At 32.7% G+C, this 21,458-nt stretch overlaps 1 protein-coding gene across 5 annotated transcripts in view; it reads right to left on the reverse strand.

Annotated features, from left to right (window-relative positions):
- The window catches only part of LOC148278627 (translational regulator orb2-like), a 273,697-nt gene that overhangs the window by 199,700 nt on the left and 52,539 nt on the right, over positions 1–21,458 (reverse strand). Inside the window, exons 1-2 of one of the 5 annotated variants that reach the window (XR_015823138.1) lie at positions 16,451–16,555; positions 12,581–12,680 (exon numbers count right to left, since the gene is read on the reverse strand). The exons of 2 other annotated variants lie outside the window; for them this stretch is intronic. Coding sequence is in view for 2 of the 3 variants with exons in the window: in XM_088231121.1 (XP_088087247.1) it covers positions 12,581–12,617 (37 nt within the window). In the remaining variant the exon portion in view is untranslated. Of the gene's footprint in view, positions 1–12,580; positions 12,710–16,450; positions 16,560–21,458 lie in introns of those variants that run through there. 2 more of the 5 variants (XM_088231121.1, XM_088231122.1) reach the window with 2 other exon arrangements.

Genomic DNA, 21,458 nt, shown 5'->3' on the forward strand with positions numbered 1-21,458 from the left:
ACTTTTCACATGACCACTTTCAAGAATTTGTTGTACTTGATCATGCCATGTCTTTCTCGGCCTTCCTCGACTTCTACAACCAGTCACATTCGCATCATAAATCTTTTTAGCCGTTCTTTCATCATTCATTCGCTCCACATGACCGAACCATCGCAAAAGACCTTTCTTAATTTTGTCGATAATGCTTAACTCAGCCTTGCATTCTGCTCTAATTTCGACATTAGGGCACCTATCATACATTTATACACTCGTAAATAATTTATTTCAAATCTGTTCATTAGTATGTCTACAAACAATATTTTATAGATATGAAAAACTTTCATTGGACTCATACATAATATTATAATATGAATTGTTTATAATTTTTCTATAATATAATTCCACAAAACAACGTACAAAATAAAATACCTTATCATTATCATAATTTTCTTTCCGCTCCTAATGGTGCATAGGGCACTGCATTGGCACAACAGCCGCAGCGCACCTTGATCATTTTTTGTTACACGAAGATTAGATGATCAGTCTTACGCTTCAGGTACCAGACCAGGGACTGAAATATTCTGGTGTGAAAACACCCTTTTAAATCAATATTTTAAATCAACCATGTCGGGAATCGAACCCGACATTTCTTGCGTGGTAGGCAAACGTGCTGACCACCATGAGGCCACCTTTTTTACAGCCAAATTTTTTTTAAATTATTTTTTTATTTTAAAGTTTATTTTTTAACACTTACGGATTATTAAATTCATATATTTTTATTCATACTCTGTTGTTGTTCAAAATAATATTTTTCACATTTTTTGAATTTTTTGTTGCCATGAGTTTTTTTTTATTTATTTTTTTATTAAGTTTTATTCATTTTAACAAATAAGTAACATACAAAATTGTATTTTTGTTCCCGCAAAGCCGAAGCTTGTCTGCGGGTTACATTATATTTATTTTTTAAATTTATAAGTAAGTACATACATAGTTTAATAATAATTAAAGAATAAAATATATTTATACACTTAAGTTTCACTTGCTGTTTAATAATTTTTTGACTATTTTTTAAAATGAAATTAGGTTTTTTTCTTCACGATTTTCAGCTGGTATTAAATTGTACAATTTTGGTACTACACTACCCATTGTTCTGTCACCATAGTAGTTTTTCTGTCGTGGTACCATCAGCTGCTGTGCCGATACTTGTCGGGTCATGATCTGGTGGTTTATTTTGGATTTAAAATTGCAATCGAGGAAGTGATCTGTCATTATCTTATACTGACACTGTTTGTTAATTGGCAAAACGTTAACAAAATCAAATAATATTTTATTGTTGTCTTTTGCCTCATTCTTTATTTTTACAGGTACGATAATTTTTTAAATTTGTACCTGTAAGTTCAAGACTCTATCCGTATAAGATTTAAAACTTAATCCCCATATTCTTAATCCATATTGAATAATTGGGTCAACTAGCCCCAAGTAAACTAGTCTCAGCACTGGGTATGGTATGTATGGTTTTAAATGGTACATGTTAAGTAGGCAAACTCTTAGCTTATTGCAAACTGTTTTTATCTGTTCTTCCCAATTAAAAGTGGGATCTATAATAATACCTAAATACTTATATTTTGATACGTGATCTATTTTTGTGCATTTGCAGTCTTGCAGATTGATATGCAAGCATTCGTGAGTGTGTGCATATATTAACAAATCTTCTTTTGGTCTATTATATGGGGACGTAATGTGTAACGCTTTCGTTTTTTTTATATTTATTGTTAGGCTATAATCATGTGACCATCTTAAAACTTGATTAAAATCCATTGACTCATTTAATGAAAAACAACGAAGGAGAATACATTATTGACTAATTTGCTGTAATTGTTTTTATGAAACAATTTCTGTTTTTTTATTTAAAATTTAATTTATAAACCCTTATAGATTACATACATTTAAAAAAATATTTTTGCTTTTTAAAATTCATGTTTTACCGTTGATGATTATACTTTTAGCAACTTTTGTAAAGGTTGTCTGAGTCTTTTGTTTAGTTTTGTCTGGTAGTTTATTGTATAATTTCAGTCCCTAGTTTATTTGTCTCGACCTTGCCTTGTTTTAGAAAGTTATAAATGATATTTTTCTGATATTCTCGTATTATGCCCATGTGTTTAAGTGTTTAACAACTGTATTATTTTTTTTAAACGATTATTTAAGGCAGAATTAAAGAGAAATGCTACGAAATTTATATATTATAAAATTCTTGTATTTTCTTTTAACAAAAAAAAAATGTTTTTACCACACCCTTAAAAGAGTTTAAAAACATATATGTATTTTTGTATTTACATTATTACAGCTGTTTTTAGTGGTGTATAGACTGTATATTAAAATATAATTAACGAGTATATTTGTTATTTTATTTATAAATGGCAATGCCGCTATTTTATTTCAATAAATGCAACAGATAGTGCTTAAAAAATAATGAAAAGGTTAAAAATGTATAAAAATCAAACGGAACTCGCGAAGCGTATTATTCAGAGATGGACTGTACTGAAAATCGGAAAATAATTATTTAACTAGCTAGTAGCTGTCGGATATCGTAATATGCCGGAAAATTTGGCCCCCCTGGCCACGGAGGGTCTCAGACACTCGAACAAAAGGCATAATAAGCTCTGACAATTAAAAAAAAAACATGGAGACGTACTTTTGAATCATTATTTTTCTCAAATTTATACAAACGAAACAAATAAATTCAAAATCGTGAATACGCCGCTCATTTTACATGCGTGCGTCCCCCATAACTGTCAATAACCGACTGAATCTGTTTCACGCAAACACAGGTGACAGAACGCCGTCTCTGTCTGCCTTGTTATGAGTTCTATCTTCGTGCTTCTAATACAGGTATTACGCCATATTAATTCTATGTGCGCACATCTAAATATATGTCACATTTGCTATGATGAGCGTTTGGATTTATTTGCTACCTACGGGACCCTGGTTAAGGTGTTGCATTTTGCCTACCGTGGGATTGAGATTGTTCCGGGGCCAGAACAACAACTGAACTGAGCGTGTGTACATGTGATTCTATACATTCTTATATTCTCACCGCGATCGCAAAGAAGATATTTTGAAATCAATAACTATTAAATCCACTGTGTTGTGTAATTCAAAAGTGCCCCTCTTTCCTGACAACAAGATTGGATCTGATCCTGACTGCCACGCGACTGAAATACCAGACAATAAAGGCGCCAGAACCCAGAATAAGCTAGGAATTGCAGTCATTGTGTTTAGGGTTCAGTAACAAACTGAAAACAGGATTACGCATCCCGCGAACCAGCAATTTTGAGCGTGCATCTGCTAACGGGCAAGTGGCGAGAACAACAGTTTTTAGCTGTATTGGCGGACATTCATACTTCGCGTGGCAGAGATAAATATTTTTTGTATTCAAATCCAGCATAGTTATGTGGGATTAGGAAGTTGAGGGTTGGAGCTCCTACCTCAGTTAGAGATTGACAGAAGACACGAGATTGCTGTTTAAATGCGTATTTATTACATGGTGAATAGATAATGTATTGTGTCGCGCGAGTGTTACGTCGATAATGGGTTGAAGAGATTGCACTTGAACTACATTCTGGAACTGAGTGAACTGGACTAAGTGACTGAACTGAATTTGTTGGGCTAACTGACTTTGACTGCGTTCTGTGGTTTCTGTATAGACCACGTTTCTTTGTAGTTCATTTCTTCGCGGTAGGGACGATGTGAATGTACTGCAGAACGATGCTCTTAATGTGTGTGCAATACTGTTGGAGTTGCATTATACGTATGTATTGGATACTATACAAAACTATGATTTTGTTTCATCAATCATCGCACTATTTTAGATGAACTAATTTGACACGTGTGTGTGTCATCGATTATGGACTATAAACCCCACAGTTATCCAAATTTTACTTTCAGAATCCGGTGTGAAAATGTCCATTTGAAGATTACAAAAAATACAATTTCATCATTTAAATAAAGAAGAGAGATATATTAGGTATTGTATCGTTTGTAGCCTAGTGTAACATCACAGCTAAAAAGATAATAGTATGTATACAATGTCTCGCAGGAGTCTCCTGCAATGGTCTCTTCCCTTAGACAAAATCCAAACTTTCAAACACAGATTTACACGCTTACTTTACACAGACGATATTTTCCCCTGGAGTAAAGTCAAATGTTTCAAGTCTTGTATAATAATGACTAGTTTATTTTTTGTTGGATTAGTTAAAGAAAACAAAATATTTCGGACGAAAACGACTCAACTGAAAAAATCAACTTTTTGAGAAATTGCAAAAGAAGAATGTAAATTGTGACACCTTCGTATTCTTCTGCCAATTGTTTCGTATTTTTCGAAGTGAGCACCAAATTTTGAAATCAAAATTTTACCAAAGACTTTCAGCTAAGAATATATGAAAAGAAAATTAATCAATTAATATTAGTTTAAACAAGAGGTTCATTTAAGCCTCCCTCCCCGGTAATGTGTGGCTAGTACGCATTGCGTTTAAAAAAACATTTTTTTGCAACCTTGGTTGATCGATGAATAAAACATTTATGCTCCCAACTTCTTTTTTACATATTAGATTGAAGATTTTAATAGCTACAAACACGCACAGCGCAAAGATCTATATTTCTCTGAAAACCGCACGTTAATCGGTTAAGCCGTTTAGAAGTACGGTAACATCACACGTACAGAGAAATTATATATATAAAGATATTTCAATCAACATTCTATAACAGAGATGAAGAACATTTAAGATAAGGTAATATAGAAGTCTAGGCATCTACAGGGCTTATGACATGTCAATGGCTGGTTTAAGTGGCTACTTTACACACTGTGTAACATTCACCATTCTGCCTTTATTTGAACATCTATATTCCTTCAATTCTTTCATCTGTTGATGTTTGTGAAGTTAAAGAGCTGAAACCTTTATTTATGCGGGTGAGATTCATCTAATTGAATTATTTCACCTAAATACTAGGCAACGCCTGAAAATATTATTTTTTCAATTTCTATACTTCTTCATGGACCAGGTAATTTATCAACAATATTTTAGTTTGTTCAAATTTTTGTAGACAAGGACTGGATTCAACTGCCTGGGGAGCTGTTTATATCAACATTCTACAACAGAGATGAAGAACATTTAAGAGAAGATAATATAGAAGTCTAGGCATCTACAGGGCTTATGACCTGTCAATGGCTGATTTAAATCAACAGATGAAAGAATTGAAGGAATATAGATATTCAAGTATAGACAGAATGGTGAATGTTACACAGTGTGTAAAGTGGCCACGTAAACCAGCCATTGACTAATCATAAGCCCTGAAGATGCCTAGACTTCTATATTACCTTCTTTTAAATGTTCTTCATCTCTGTTGTAGAATGTTGATATAAACAGCTCCCTAGGGAGTTGAATCCAGTCCTTGTCTACAAAAATTTGAACAAACTCAAAATATTGAAGATATTTCAATATTTTTTTTTCAAATGTCTGAGCTTTAGAATATTCCGTCTTTTACTAGTGGTGACACGATGTTCCATCACTGCTCGCAAAGGGATTATTTACCACAGTTATTCAAGAATTCATTTCGCTTACGTTCGCAGTCTCCTTGAATATGCCTCCTCTGTGTGGTCTCCCCAGTATTCCATACACAAGATAAGGCTTGAAAATATTCAGAAAACATTTTTGAGACATCTCAATTGGAGATCCAGATTTACGGACCTCAACTATAAAACTTCTTGTCATAAACATAATATACTTAGTCTTGAGGATCGTCGTTTGGTATTAGATATGGGGATTTTACATGATATTCTTAATGGACGTCTTGATAGCCCTGCTCTGGTTTCTGAGTTGGCCCTTAATGTACCTGGCTACCGCACCCGTCACACGAATCTATCTCTCTTCCATGTACCTACAGTTCGCACCAACTATGCACAGAACTCTCCTCCGATTCACTTGACGCGTAATTTTAATGTATCTTTCAAAAACATAGACGTATTTAACTGCAGTAAACTCACTTTTAAAACCAAAATTAAAAAAAACTATCTTATGAAAAAAAATATGTTTACATCATAAATTTAAGTTGTTTCTATTCACTCATATCAAACACACACTCACCCTGTCCATAAACCTACTCTCACACCCATATACAATCACACACATATTCACATACCTACCAAAACCACACGCCACTTTTTTACACACGCTTCTTCACACAAAAAAAAACTCACACACATGCACTTCTATGAATTAATATCTAACTGAACTGGATTTTTATAATTGTATTTATGTGGAAAACTGATTTGGCTTAATTTTATGTTTCTTTTATAATGTTGTGTATATTTTTTTGTATTGCTGTTGTTTTTCTGAATAAACGAAGAAAAAAAAAACAAAAATTCAATGCTTTAAATACTAAAAAAATTAGACCCAATTTGTTCTCAGTCCGCTACTGTTTTGATAATAAGTTCTACTTGGTACAAAAAGTTAGAAATTACTGTAAAATAGAATGACATAGTGACGGTCCAGTAAACACTGTAATCCGGCGTGACCAGTTACCGGTTAACTATAAACCGTCAGTCAAGGCTTAAACTTTTTCTACCCATTAGTTTCCAACTTTTTTTATTTATTTTCATTCGTTCTTTACGAGAGGTAATGCCTTCACTAAAATGATATTCTAACCTCAAGACCGATTCAATCGCGTAATATCAATAGTATTTTTTTTAAATGTTTTAATGTGGACACCTATTTTAAATTTTAGTATTGTATTTTGTTTTATTTATTTAAACACTTGACACAAACATACTGTTAACAAACATACGCACAAGGGCGGTCATATTGCCTTAAGGCAATTTCTTCCTACCTACCCAATCCGTTTAATTTGAGGAAATCAGTGGCATATGAACTTATTGAAGGTACAACAATGTTTGAGTATGTCCAAATGCTTGCAGACTGGAATAATTTTTTTTACTCAAATTTATTTCGGCAGAGAGGGAAAACATTTTTGAGCTTAAACCAGCCAATGACAGGTCATAAGCCCTGTAAATGCCTAGACTTCCATATTCCCCTCTCAAAAATGTTTTTCCTCTCTGTTGAAATAAATTTATTGTAGGTGTATTATAATATTTTCATAAAAATTAAAAAAAAACAAAAGTTTACTAAAAATCTACACTATACTATGGAGAATGGAAGGGAAATGGGAAGGGAAGAAGGAGGAAAAGGAACAAAAATCAAATATTTAGATAGTGAAATTTCAATATTAATTTATATGTAAATAAAGAAGGGGCGTCTCTAACATTAGAGGGAGCCTAATATCCAGCCTTGTCTACAAACATTTGCAATACATAAAATACTGTCAAATAAATTAATTGCGATAGTAAAATGAATAGAACAGCTTTGTTTTTAACCACTTTGTATGTAATGTGGGTGTTCAAACATGGGCAGAAAGCAAAATGTTGCACAGTGTGTAAAATGGTCACTTAAACCAGCCAATGGAATGGATTTCTGCGATCAAATGTGGGTTAACTGGTAAATGATTAATATGTATTTATAAATGTAAAATGTAATAATGTTTAAAGTATCAATGATGTGTATAAACTTAATATATATGTATATGTATGTATAAAATATAATATAAATATGTATGTGCGAATATATATGTCTATATGTGTGTGAATGTATGGTTATGAATGCATTACAAGTGCCCCGACTCAACACGGATTTTCTAGCGAGTCGGAGCAAGTTCACAGACATGGGTCGTTCCTGATTGTGTCGCTATAAACTGTGTCTCTGTCCTTAACAAATGTATGTATAATGTAATTAATAAATAATAATTCATCGATCTACCAGGGTTGCATTCGAGGAGAATGCATTTGCAAAAAAAATGGAGAGATGTTGTTTTTTTGTGTGTAAAAAAGTTTGTTTTTAAATGTTCACAAACAGCATTTGTTTTTTTGTGGATTTCAATCAGATTCTTTCCAAAAGGACACTGCAATACAGTATACCTAAAATATTTAATATGTTACCAAACAATATTAAAAATACTGAGTTAAATACAGGAGTTCGACGTTTGCTCAAATTATGGTTTTTAGAAAAAAGTTTTTTGTATTAGTGATTTTTCAAAATGTAACCTGTAATTGTTTTTCAAGTAAAATTATTGTTAATGTAGGCTAAGTGTAAATAATTAATGTAATTTATAAGAACCTGCTGACGAGTTGTATGTATGCAACTCAGCAGGACTTTAATTTAAGAATATTTTGTAAATATTTTTGAAAAAAAATATTTAAAAAAATATTGGATTTTATTGGATTTTTGGCAACACTAAAATAATATTAAATTCAATTAATTTTTCAAATCGTATTCCTACATAAGTACACCCCCTTGTTGGTGAGACGACCGGAGTTTGACGTTTCCAAAAAGAATGCCATATTTGAAAAAATATTTATTGTATGTTTTGGAATTCAACCATAAACCAGTGCCTACTTAAATTTAATATTTTTTGAATATCAACAATTTTTAGTTTTGGAATTTAATTACAAATAAGTACGTAGATGAATAGTATTTTTTCAAGATGATAGCAGGCAAGCCAACGTTCAGGCAGAACAACTTCTGTCGGGTCCGCTAGTCATATGTATAAAGATAATTAGTGTTTCAAATATAAATTTTATTTTAAAATAAATCACTCATTAATGAAAATAGATGGACTTGTAAAATTGCACATTTGTACACACGATGCATTGTTCATAAAACAATTATACACTTGGCATATTGCAACCTTGGTCTAAGCGTATGTTGCATAATGAGAATGCACATATATTATGTGTACACATATGAATGTCCCATCCAATAATGACAACGCATTGACACACTAAGCAGACAATTAAAATTAAATTAACTGGTCTAAATACAGGCATCATTATTGTTTCCCAAGCCCAGCGATTGGAGCATAGGGCACCGCATCAGCTCCCGTTTATGCGTTTACTAAACGGCTGCTCGGAGTCATCTCCAATAAGTAGAATCATTACCGCGCTTCTTCTACAGGTAAAATCACTAAAATGTTTTTCCCAACGCTGGCTGATGCGGCAAACTTCCTTCATCATCGCCAAAGTAATTTCGAAACGACCCAAATATTTACCGGACACGGAGCTATGAGAAGTTGCCTAAATAGGTTTAAATTAAGGAATGATGACTATTGTCCACGCGATGATATTTCTTCACAGAGGATCGAACATCTGTTATTTCAGTGCCCATTTTTCAGTTTGCAACGCCATAATCTTGAAGCAGAATGCAGGAAAGATGGAATATCCTCAACAGATATCCACAATGTACTTAAAAGTAGTTATCACGCGCCATTTATTTATTTATTTATTTATTCACACTCTTTATCAAAATACAATTCCATGTTCACTTTGCCCAGCTAACAAGGGTACATACCCCGTTCCAAGCTAGGCAATTACATTTTAATATATTATAATAGTTAACAAATTAATATAGAGCACAGACAAACAAAATATAAACTTATTCGGATACACATTTTGATTCATATACATACAGACATACACATATATACAAATGTACATACACACACACGTACATACACCCATGCGCATACACATACATACATTCATAAAAACATAGACAATTTATTTATGCGAAACTTCATGGTTGTCATCTATAAATATATATTTTTTTAATTATTCCTTATTTTTTATATTTTATTTTTGACATCCAGTAAGGTTCTCTAATCCGTGGCATGCATCAACTTTTCTGACTCCCTACGACCAATGTCACGAAAGAGCGAGGTCAACACCTTCCGTAACTTGACAACACTCCCGTCTTTCCACGATTCTGGCAAAAGGTGATGGACCTTTTTACCTACGTTATAGTGTTGTCTCGATGCCAGAACAGTGTTGACCCCTTCACTTAGTATCAGATCACTATTAGAATATCTTGTATTATGGTTATGGTTGTGTTGTGGACATTTTCACACCCGATTTAGAAAATAAAATTTGTTTATTTATACTCAATGTTAATACAAAAAATATTTATCCTCGCTACGCGAAGAATGAATGTCCGCTAATTCAGCATCACATCTATACATATACTTTATACAAGAGAGAGCACGAAGATAGTCAACAAGGAAGACAGAGACGCTGTTCTGCGGCGGGTGTTATCTAAAACAGATTCAGTCTTCAGTCGGTTGATGACCAGTAATGGGGAACGCACGCGCGTAACATGCGTGGCGTATTTGTGATTTTTAATTTATTTTGCTAAAAAACGGCTTAATTATATATATTTTCGCATAAATTATTTATTTATTTAACTTTTTGTACATAATGTTATTTGTACATTGGCGGGTTTATTGTCAAATGGCAATTTCTTCCAACCAACCAATTAAGGGAAAGGAATGAATAAAAAGTGTGTCTCCATGTTTTTTTTCTTTTCAAATGCCTGAACGAATATTCCGTCTTCTATTAGTGGTAACACGATGTTACATCACCGCGCGTAAAGGGATTATTTACCACAGTGTTTTAAGAGTTAACATTAAAAAGTGTCAGCAAATTTCTTTTTACCGCATTCGTTCCAAAAAAATAAATGGTTCATATAAAATCAACGAGTTAACTATAAATTCTTCTACGGAAGTCCGGGACCTCGGTCTTGTACTTGATAGTAAACCTCACATTTAACAAGCATAAAGAAAAAACTGTAGAAAAAGCTTACAAAATGTAAGGGTTTGTCATACGATCAACCAAACCCTTCACAAGAACTGACGCATGAGGAAAACTTTTTTTTTCATATGTGCGTAGTATCCTAGAGTTTGGTTTGCCGATTTGGAATCCTGAATATAATACTTACAAAAATCGTATTGAATATATTCAAAACTATTTTCTTAGACAATTAGATTTCAAAAATAATGTTTGTCTTTCAAGTGGGACTGACTCCGCTAGTTTTCACAAGGTTCAAAATCTCGCAACTCGGCGTACCATGTTGGATATGAGCTTTCTCTACAAAATTGTTCATTACCTAATTGATAGCCCAAAAATTGTTGGGGGCATTTCATATCGAGTCCCTGTCCGCAGAACTCGTCAATCTGTACTCTTCGACATTCCTAACTCGATGACTAATTATTTGAAAAATAGCACTCTTCGACGAATACAGATTACCTATAATGACAGTTTTAGTGACATCGACATATTACATTTTAAATACCATATTTTTATCAGATCTCCTAGAAATTTTAAATTTATCTCCTGCTTGACTTTTAACTTTTACAATATTTGAGTTTGTCCAAATGTTCGTAGACAAAAGACTGGATTTCACCCCCTCGGGAGTCATTAAGATTAACAAATTACAACAGGGATGGAGAATACCTTAAATAAGGGAATATGGATATCAAGGCATTTACAGGGCTTATGACCTGTCGTTGGCTGGTTTAAGTGGCCACTTTACACACTGTGTAACATTCACCATTTTGCCTATGTTTGAACATCCATATTTCTTCAATTGTTCCATTTGTTGATTTTAGTGAAGTTAAAGAGCTGAAACCTTTATTGTTGGGAAGAGATTCATCTGACTGAATTATTTCACATACTAGGCAACGCCTGAAAACAATTTTTCAATTTTTAAACTTCTTCTTGGACCAGTTGGTTTCATTACAATATTTGAGTTTGTCCAAATGTTCGCAGACAAAAGACTGGATTTCACCCCCTCGGGAGTCATTAAGATTAACAAATTACAACAGGGATGGAGAATACCTTAAATAAGGGAATATGGAAGTCAAGGCATTTACAGGGCTTATGACCTGTCATTGGCTGGTTTAAGTGGCCACTTTACACACCGTGTAACATTGACCGTTTTGCCTATGTTTAAACATACATATTTCTTCAATTCTTCCTTTTGTTGACTTTAGTGAAGTTAATGAGCTGAAACCTTTATTGTTGTAAAGAGATTCATCTGACTGAATTATTTCACATACTAGGCAACGCCTGAAAACAAACATAGGCAAAATGGTGAACTTTTAAATTAAACTTTTAATTTTAACTTTTGATTTCAACTCTTAACTTATACTTATTCATATGTACATCTACTACCTGCATCTAATAAATTATTGTTGGTAGTGAATTTTTACAAAGAAATTTAAATGTTCACGGAAGCAGAGAGAAAGGGATTAAAGTAGAGTTGGAGCTATACAATGTCTTCTCCCTTTTAAGTACTTTTTATTTAATATTCATATTTTTACTTTTTTAGAATTCAATTATTTTTCCCCTCTCCTCCTGCATTCATAATAAATTAGTGTGAAATCTGTAATTGCTACTAATACTTTTTGTAATTGATTTTGTGTACCTTTTTTTATTTAAAGACTGTACGATTTCCTTAATAAATAAACAAATAAAACTCCATCAATATTATGATTTTTGTTCAAAAAATCATTTGTTCATTCTCACAAATATAAATATTAAAAAAAATATATATTGTTAAGTGTCCTCGGCACGGGTAACCCTAGTGGGGTCACATTATTTATCTTATTTATAATAGTTTATAATGTGAAAAAAATATAATAAAATAAAAAACATTAGACTTACCCACAAAATTCATATTTGTTACGAAGTTTTCGTTCATTGTAAACGCAAATTAAACACTAGAAAATATATTTTGTTTCAACTTATTAACACATCACAGTAACTGAAAAAAAATATTTCAACTCTTGTAACCTATATTTTTTGGGTGACGAAAATGACGAATATGTTAAAAATATTATTATTATTTAAGACGTTGAGCGACCACAGCCAGTGGTGCATTGGGCAAAGCATTTCGTCGCTTCAGTTCGTTTTGGTACATCAGACCAAAACACAAATCTGCAGAAATAGAGCTTAAAAGTTTTTTTTAGAAAATATGCATAAATGATGACCACAACTTAAAACAAGATTCGTTAAAAAGCCCCTTAAACATTTTTTTATATAAATTTAAATAATAAAGGTTTTTTTAGAACTTTCGAACACATAACTTAATAAATGTCATTAAATATTTGTATATAATCACTTACAGACTTTTCTATGTCTACCGGTTTCGAGGCGTACCCGTCTCTTCGTCAGGACACCAATTAAACCAACATGCAAAACCCACTATACACCTTCATCATAGTTGTTGCACAAAAATATAAAACTGACACAACTGCATTTTAATAAGCACATGCACTGATTAGAACAAACATGCACTGATTAAATTATGAAAATATTATTTTGTTTGAGAATTAATAAAAAAAGTAGAGGGGATGGAGGGAGGAAGTAAGCTTAATAGGTTTACTAGAGTGACCATTACAGTGGAACATCGTATAAGGGACTATATTAAAAGGTTGTTTGATTATTGATCAAAGGAACATTATTTTTTAAAGCTTTCCTAATGTGAAATAATTCTACTTTTTTCATTTATTTCTCAGACAACATATATTTTTTTTTATAATTTAATAAGTGCATGTGCTTATTAAAATGCATGTCGTGTTGGTTTTATATTTTTTGTGCAACAACTATGGTGAAGGTGTATAGTGGGTTTTGCATGTTGGTTTGCATGTTAATAATAATAATAATAATGTTTGGATAATTTATATAGCGCCATTTTTGTGAAAATCACCTCAAGGGCGCTGTACAATAAATAAATATCCCAACACGTCTTGCTGCTACAGAGCGCATGGACGGTTGGGATTCTAGTTCCTCGTCTCCAATTATGATACATTACAATTATGATGTTATATATGAGCTAGATAACAGAACGTCTTGCAGCTACAGAGCACATGGACAAAAAAAGTCTAACCCCTATTAACATTTTTATTTTCAATTTTTTTATTTGACAATAAAGTTTAGAGTTTAAGTGATATTTTAAAAACGAAATAAAAAGTTGGTTTAATTGGTGTCCTGACGAAGAGACGGGTGCGTGTTGAAACCGGTAGACATAGAAAAGCCGGTACGTGGTTGTATACAAATATTTAATAATATTTATGAAAATGTTTGACAACAAAGTTAATGCTTTAAATATTAATAATACATGACTTAATTTCGTTAAAAATAATCTGTTGGACAAAAACGAATTAAGGCGACGATTTGTAAACTAATAGGATAATATCACGTAAGAATACCGATGCAAATATATGAAATGAATGTAGAATTATTAATTGTATTTTTAAAATCAATATGGATATTGTAGATTTTTTTTTTTATATACACGGTTTTTAAGGGCCAGACCACAAAACTACAGAGGAACATTTCTGACGGTAAGCTTTCAAAAAACTCCTAATATTTTTTTTTCCAAAAAATCATTTTAAAATTATTTTTTTTGTAATCTTAAAATGGAGTAAATCTTTGATTTTTCGGACAAGCATCCCTTCCGCAACCCTCTACCCATCCTCAACAAAAAAATTGAAATAAAAACCCGTTTGACCAATGAAGCGATACGTTGAGGAGGGACTGCTTGTCCAAGAAATTAAGTATTCACTACATTTTAAGATCATATATATATATATTTTTTTTAAATTACTATATGGAAAAATTTTATAAGGATTTTTTTTAAAGCTTAATACGAGGAATATTCCTCTTAAGTTTTGCGGTCTTACCCTTACACACCGTGTATAACTTTTAAAAATAAATATCGAAAAGTGCAACTAGAAAAATGAGACATGTTGGGTATTGATAGCTGTGACGTCAAGATTCGTGACGATGTCCAAAAAAATCGAATGGTTTGGAACAAAGTTGAAAATGAACATAAATCGTTACGTATTTGCGGGAATTCAAAATTACAAATTTCAAAATATTTTTTATGCTACTAAAAAGTAGAAAAATCTTTTTTTTTTACTGAACAGTATTTCATAGACTGTTTGAATGTTCTTTCATAGAATGTTTATCGCAGGAGGCAAAACTATCAGTTCACAGTGGACTTCTAGTGCCAACTCTGATGTATGGGAGCAAAGTATAGAATTGGAAAAATAATGATAATAGTAGGCTAAATGTTGTCGAAATGCGATTCCTCAAGCGAATGCGTGGTAAAACGATGTATGATAGGTTCACAAATGTCTACGTCCGTGAACTATGTAAGGCTGAGACCTGCATTTTTGACAGAATCAAGAAAGGGGTGTTTGGACATGTAGAGCGAATGGACAGCGAAAGAACGGCTAAAAATATTTACAACACGAATGTTGATGGATGCAGAAAACGAGGAAGACCGAGAAAGACATAGCATGACCAAATCCAACAAATACTTGAAGACGGACATGTCAAAAGTCGGCATAATCGGCGCGCGTGCATGAGAAGATGTATGAATTTAGAGGAAGCGAGATGTGTATGCAAAGATAGAGTTACGTGTGGTTCTATCCTCTTTGCCTATCCTTACGGGAAAACGGCGTTTGTTGTTGCTGTTGTAAACCGGATATCCTCCACAGCTCTTTTATGATAAGTTAAATTATATGAACCAGTGACATCGTTCAAACTAGTTTGTTTTTATAAAAATATTGTTTGTATTTTTTTTCGTACATTTTAAAGAAACTTTGCCGTCACAAATAACTATCGACGTGATTTAAAACATGCTAAGCATTTGAGCGATCACAACGAACAATAGTGAACATGCTTAAGTGATCGCAGTCATAAGTCAACGCGTGTGTAATCTCTAAGTCAACGCTCGTGTCTGTTTGTTTTTTTTTCCCTCGTAAATAAATACAGTTCACTGGCGAAAAATCGGCGTTTACTATAAAAAATAATACAATATATTGCATATAGTAAGGAATATGTTATACAAAAAAGTGAAAATAAAATTGCAATTAGGTACCATGGCGACTGCTTTTCTTGGCATTTGGCTTGCCAACCGCCGCGCTGGCTAAATGCAATGAATAGCGTGATAAATAATAAATAAATAAATCAAAATGTCACTTTTGGAATATTTTCCATATTGACGCCGGTGAAATTCAAATATGTGATTGCGCAGCAGGATTATACGCCGCGAAACGTAAATATTTTGACATTTAATATTAGGTGTTCACAGATGTTGCATTGTGATCGCGAATACGATAAACAACCATGGTGCGAAATTGTTATCACGTCGCTTATTGGCACATTGATAGTTATTTGTGATTGAGCCACTGAACTGTGGATCGAATCAAAGCGACTTTTAACACAATAAATAATTAATTGAATAAGCGATAAGGATACGCTACAGGCCACAGCTCGCGTTGCAAAGCAGTTGTGTCCTATGCACCATTACGCACGGAGACTGTAAAAACATTCAAGAATTCAATAGAAATTCGCTCACAATACAAAAAATAAACACAGATGTGCAGCGGTAAGTATTTTTGTTTTCGATACAAAATTAGATATAACGCAATGATATTAATAGACACTCCGGGATTGAATTTAAGTTTTATTTTCACGGATCGGCGACGGGTATACGCAATTACTTTTTAAAATTTATGTTACTTCAAATTATTGACTTCGATAATCGATTCGCGATACTTCAAAGGATTTCAAAGTTGAATCATAGCGAGCGACGACCGCACTCCGTTTTGACACAGAAATTACTGAGGCTAGAGTTTTCATTTGATCGGATTATGTCAAGCGACGAAAATAGGAAGCAGTATTGCCAACGTCACGGGGCCACGTGATCGTAGACAAGATGGCGACCTCCATAGACAAACGTCACGCGTTTTCATTTATTTATTTTCAGTTCGCAAAACAGTAAAAGATATCAGAATATATATTTACAATTCGTAAAATATAAAAATAATAACACTCAACATCTTTCACCAATGGGTAAATATCACATATTACTAATATCGATAACAATATATTAAATGGATTTAGAACGATCAGGTTAACGAAGTTAGTCGTAAACTTTATAGCAGTTTGCTCTCACTTTAACATTAACTTTTTTCATAGGTCTGTGGCAAATATACGTGCCACTTTCAATAAAGGTCAATATCTCTACTAATTTCCATCTAAAATTATATTTATGTACTTGTTTCGTTAGGTAAACAGACAGTGGTCAGTATAAATGTCATTTTTGGTACAAATTGAAACCGGTGGTGCAAGTTGTGGCAAAAACTAAATAAGTGTAACATATATCCCCGCGCGGAACTTTGCGCTGTTTGGACGTGTCTTGACTTGTTTCTCTGTTTTTTTCGATTCTAAACCGCCTTCAAGGAGAAAATAGGTAAGATTTATATTTTTTAATGATCATATATCAGTATTAAATACTAAAAACATATTTGATGTTCGTAGTTTTGAGTATTTTGATGAAAATGTTTATCTATGTGTCAAATTCGACAGATTATATTTAACATTATTTTTGGTACGTGTATTTTGTACATACACAAATCTGGATTTCTCCCAAGGGGGAGTAGGTATATATTTTTTATTAATATCCCTACAGAGATGAGGTAGAATTTTTTCAAATTCAGGATTATGGATATTCGAGCGTTTACAGGGCTTATGACATAGATGGCGCTCAAACACGCTTGTGAATGGTTTCTCATTTAATAACATATATACAAAAATAAAAAAAAATGTTACCTGTGTCGATATTCGCTAATAAGCGGAATGGGGAATGTTGTAATACGTAAAGTGGCCACTTAACCCAGCCAATGACAGGTCATAAGCCCTGTAAACGCTCGAATATCCATAATCCTGAATTTGAAAAAAATCTACCTCATCTCTGTAGGGATATTAATAAAAAAGATTATATTTAATTTTGAAATATTTTTATCACGTATTTTATTAAACCATAATATTTTTTCTACAGTAATACATATGTATAATATTTTAAAACTAAATTTGATCTGCAGAAACATAGGGCTGACGTGTTATCAGATAATAAAATCAGAAAATAACTCTAAAGTATATTGATTTTTGTTTTGTTGCTTTATTGGATTTTATTTACGTTTTTATAGTATTAATTTCAGTTCAAATTATGTTTAATACATTTTTTATTCATTGTAACGCCCTTTTAAAACATGGCCGATAATAACAGGAGGCCATTGACAGAAAAGGATTGTGAATATTATATGAACGAAGGAAATTATGAAATGGCCGACGAATCGGATATTAGAGGCGACTCAGATTCAGAAGATAGTTTACCCAAGCACCACTCAACATTTTCCCGACGTACCACTACAACAGCTGATGCATACGGACCATCCACATCAACCAATAGAACGTCTTAAGCAATGGAAGATACCACGTTTTTAGACTATGGCGATGATTTGGTGGCAGATGCCGATTACATACCATGTCCAGGAAACCTGGCCCCATCTTTTGATTATAGTAGCAGTTCCAGTGAGGAACTACACCGCAAGACAAAAAAAATTACGAGTTTACCTGCTACCGCGCCCCTTGACTTTACTGAACCCTTTTTCTAAGAAATCCTTTATCGATACCTCTTTCTTTTGTTTAATAAATTAAAGACACTATGTGTCACCTTTCTACAATATTTACATTTTAAAATGTCTCAACAGTCTTGTTTTACCCGCGTTTGAGTGAACATAACACAACAATCATGGAAAGTGCAAAGCAAATGTCGATTGCGATAAAATCCAAAATAATCACATTGTCGCAAGAAAACATATCTAATTGTGAAATATCTCGTCGAGTTGGGTATTCAGAAGGTGCAGTGAGGTTTTTATTTAAAAAAATCCAAGAAACTGGATCCATAGAACGGAAAAAAGGAAGCGGACGGGGGCGCGTGACATCTGCCCGAGATGATCGCTTAATAAAAAAAATTGTTATGCGCGATCGATTTTTAACGGCACCTGAAATACACGCAGAGGTGCAGTCTACCAGCACATCAACATTTTCAGTAAAAACAGTGTCCAGGCGGCTGTTGGAGCATGGTTTCCAAGCACGGAGTCCCGCAAAGAAACCATTACTCACGGACAAAATGAAGAAGGCTAGACTGGATTGGGCGAAAGAGCACCAGAATTGGACCTTGGAGGATTGGCAAAATGTTGTTTTCTCTGATGAATCAAAATTCAACCTTTTTGGTCCAGACGGCAGAAAGATAGTTCGACGAAAACGTGGGGAAAGATATCATCCGTCGTGCGTCACTCGAACTGTTAAACATTCACCCTACGTGATGATTTGGGGGTGCATGACAGCATACGGTTTAGGACCTCTAAATTTTGTACAGGGTACGATGAATGCCATTCAGTACAAAAAAGTGTTAAAAAAACATATTATTCCAACAATCGAGGACATTACGCAGTATACCGCGGACCCAATTTTTCAGGACGATTCTGCGCCGTGCCATAGAGCCCGCACTGTGAGTACAAATATATATTTTTTTTAATGCATTTTGTGACCACATGATAAATAATTTATTGTTTTTTTATAGATCAATGAATTCAAGGAGAAAATTGGCTTAAAACCGTTGACGTGGCCCGGGAATAGCCCTGATTTGAACCCGATAGAAAATTTATGGGCGATTATGAAAAAAAAAAGTCGGGAAAAAAAAATCAAAAAACATTGAGGAATTAAAAAAAAACTTAATTCAAGTTTGGGAAGAAGAAATAACATCAGAAATTTTAGATTCGCTTTACGCTTCTCTAAATAATAGAATTTTACATGTTATAAAAAATAAAGGTGAATTCACTAAGTACTAAATATTTTTAAATGTTATAAATATGTTTAAATGTAAAATACTTTAATTTAAAATAAAGCGATAAGAACCTACTTCTTAAATATGAATTAAAAAATAACATGTCTTTTATTATTCCATCACAAACACTCGACCATAAATGAACCGTTATGGGTCTCTAAGGTTCGGGTAATCTGATACCTGATATATAATGGCAATTTCTAAGTACAATTCATGAGTAAGATTTTTTATTTTAACCTTGAAATAACGAGTAGTCATCACATATGTCAAACAATATAAAAAAAACTAATTAAATATCAAGAATAATTCATTATATGTCAATTTTAGTTTTTTTTGAGAACTCGTAAATTTATTTGTCTTGCGGTGTAAATACGCCTCTTCCAAATGGCAACTCACCAACAACTCCGATTTTACTTGGACAAAGAACGGAGGGGATGCTAACCAATTTTCTTCAACAAATTTCAGTCATCAATTTGGTGTTAAATACTGCGTTGCTACAAAAAGTCGGTATGAAACTTTTGCTAACTTGTTGAAAATGTTATTTACGATTGAAATTATACATTAAAGTGACTTATATCCTACACAAAAGGGACATTGCTTGGATTTGACATAGATGAATTCCATAAATGAATGAATCCATTAGACATGTCAATATTGGCAACCATTTACCAATTATTGGTACGTGGAGAAGGTGTGCATATTGCAGCACAAAAAAAAAACAGTCAAACTCAGCAACCTAATATGCAGTTCGTGCAAATTAGCACTTTGCAATAAATGTTTTGTGCCATATCATTCTAACTCAATTTTATTCACTAAATATTATGGGGTGGTAAGTTTTGAATTATTTTTTTGTATTTTTCAATGTGATTTTCAACAATAAACTATATTTCATAATATTTGGTTTGTTTAGTAAGTAGTAATCTTGTAAAACAATTTAATTTTACCAACAAATAAAAAGTGGTCGAAACGTTTGCCACCGTGCGGTGACAGTTTTTTTATTTTTATTTAATAGCATAATTATACATTTTTACAATTTAAAAAAAAAATTTACTTGTTATATCTTTACTAAAACTAAAATCCCACCAAACCACTTTTGTTGCTTGTTGGTGAAGATTATATTTATACTGACTTAATAATATTATTTACATTTATAAAAACAATAATTAACAGATAAAAATTAACAGCCGGAAAGATCAGAATAAACATGTTTATACAAATAATAATATATAAATTTATTTTTTAAATACAAGAAAATATATGAAAAATTAAAATATTTACCAACAATATTTTGAGTTTGTCCAAATTTTTGTAGACAAGGACTGGATTCAACTCCCTGGGAAGCTGTTTATATTAACATGTTACAACAGAGATGAAGAACATTTAAGAAAAGGCATTAATAAAGGTTTCAGCTCTTCAAATTCACAAACATCAACAGATGGAAGAATTAAAGGAATATAGATGTTCAAATATAGGCAGAATGGTGAATGTTACACAGTGTGTAAAGTGGCCACTTAAACCAGCCATTGACAGGTCATAAGCCCTGTAGATGCCTAGACTTCTATATTACCTTCTCTTAAATGTTCTTCATCTCTGTTGTAATATGTTAATATAAACAGCTCCCCAGGGAGTTGAATCCAGTCCTTGTCTACAAAAATTTGGACAAACTCAAAATATGTTCATAGTATAGTGATATTTTTTTATGTATTTTTATTTTCCTTATCTTCGTTTTTAATTTTTGTCTAAAATTTTGAGATTCAATATGTGCATGTACTTGTTATTTTCTCAAACTGAACGGCATAAATATACGGCCATATACCATTACATTTTAACGGCATA

This window comes from Micrasema longulum, unplaced genomic scaffold, assembly GCF_059751315.1.
Source record: "Micrasema longulum isolate JH-2025_06_02 unplaced genomic scaffold, ASM5975131v1 h1tg000850l, whole genome shotgun sequence".
NCBI classification, from domain to species: Eukaryota; Metazoa; Arthropoda; class Insecta; order Trichoptera; family Brachycentridae; genus Micrasema; species Micrasema longulum.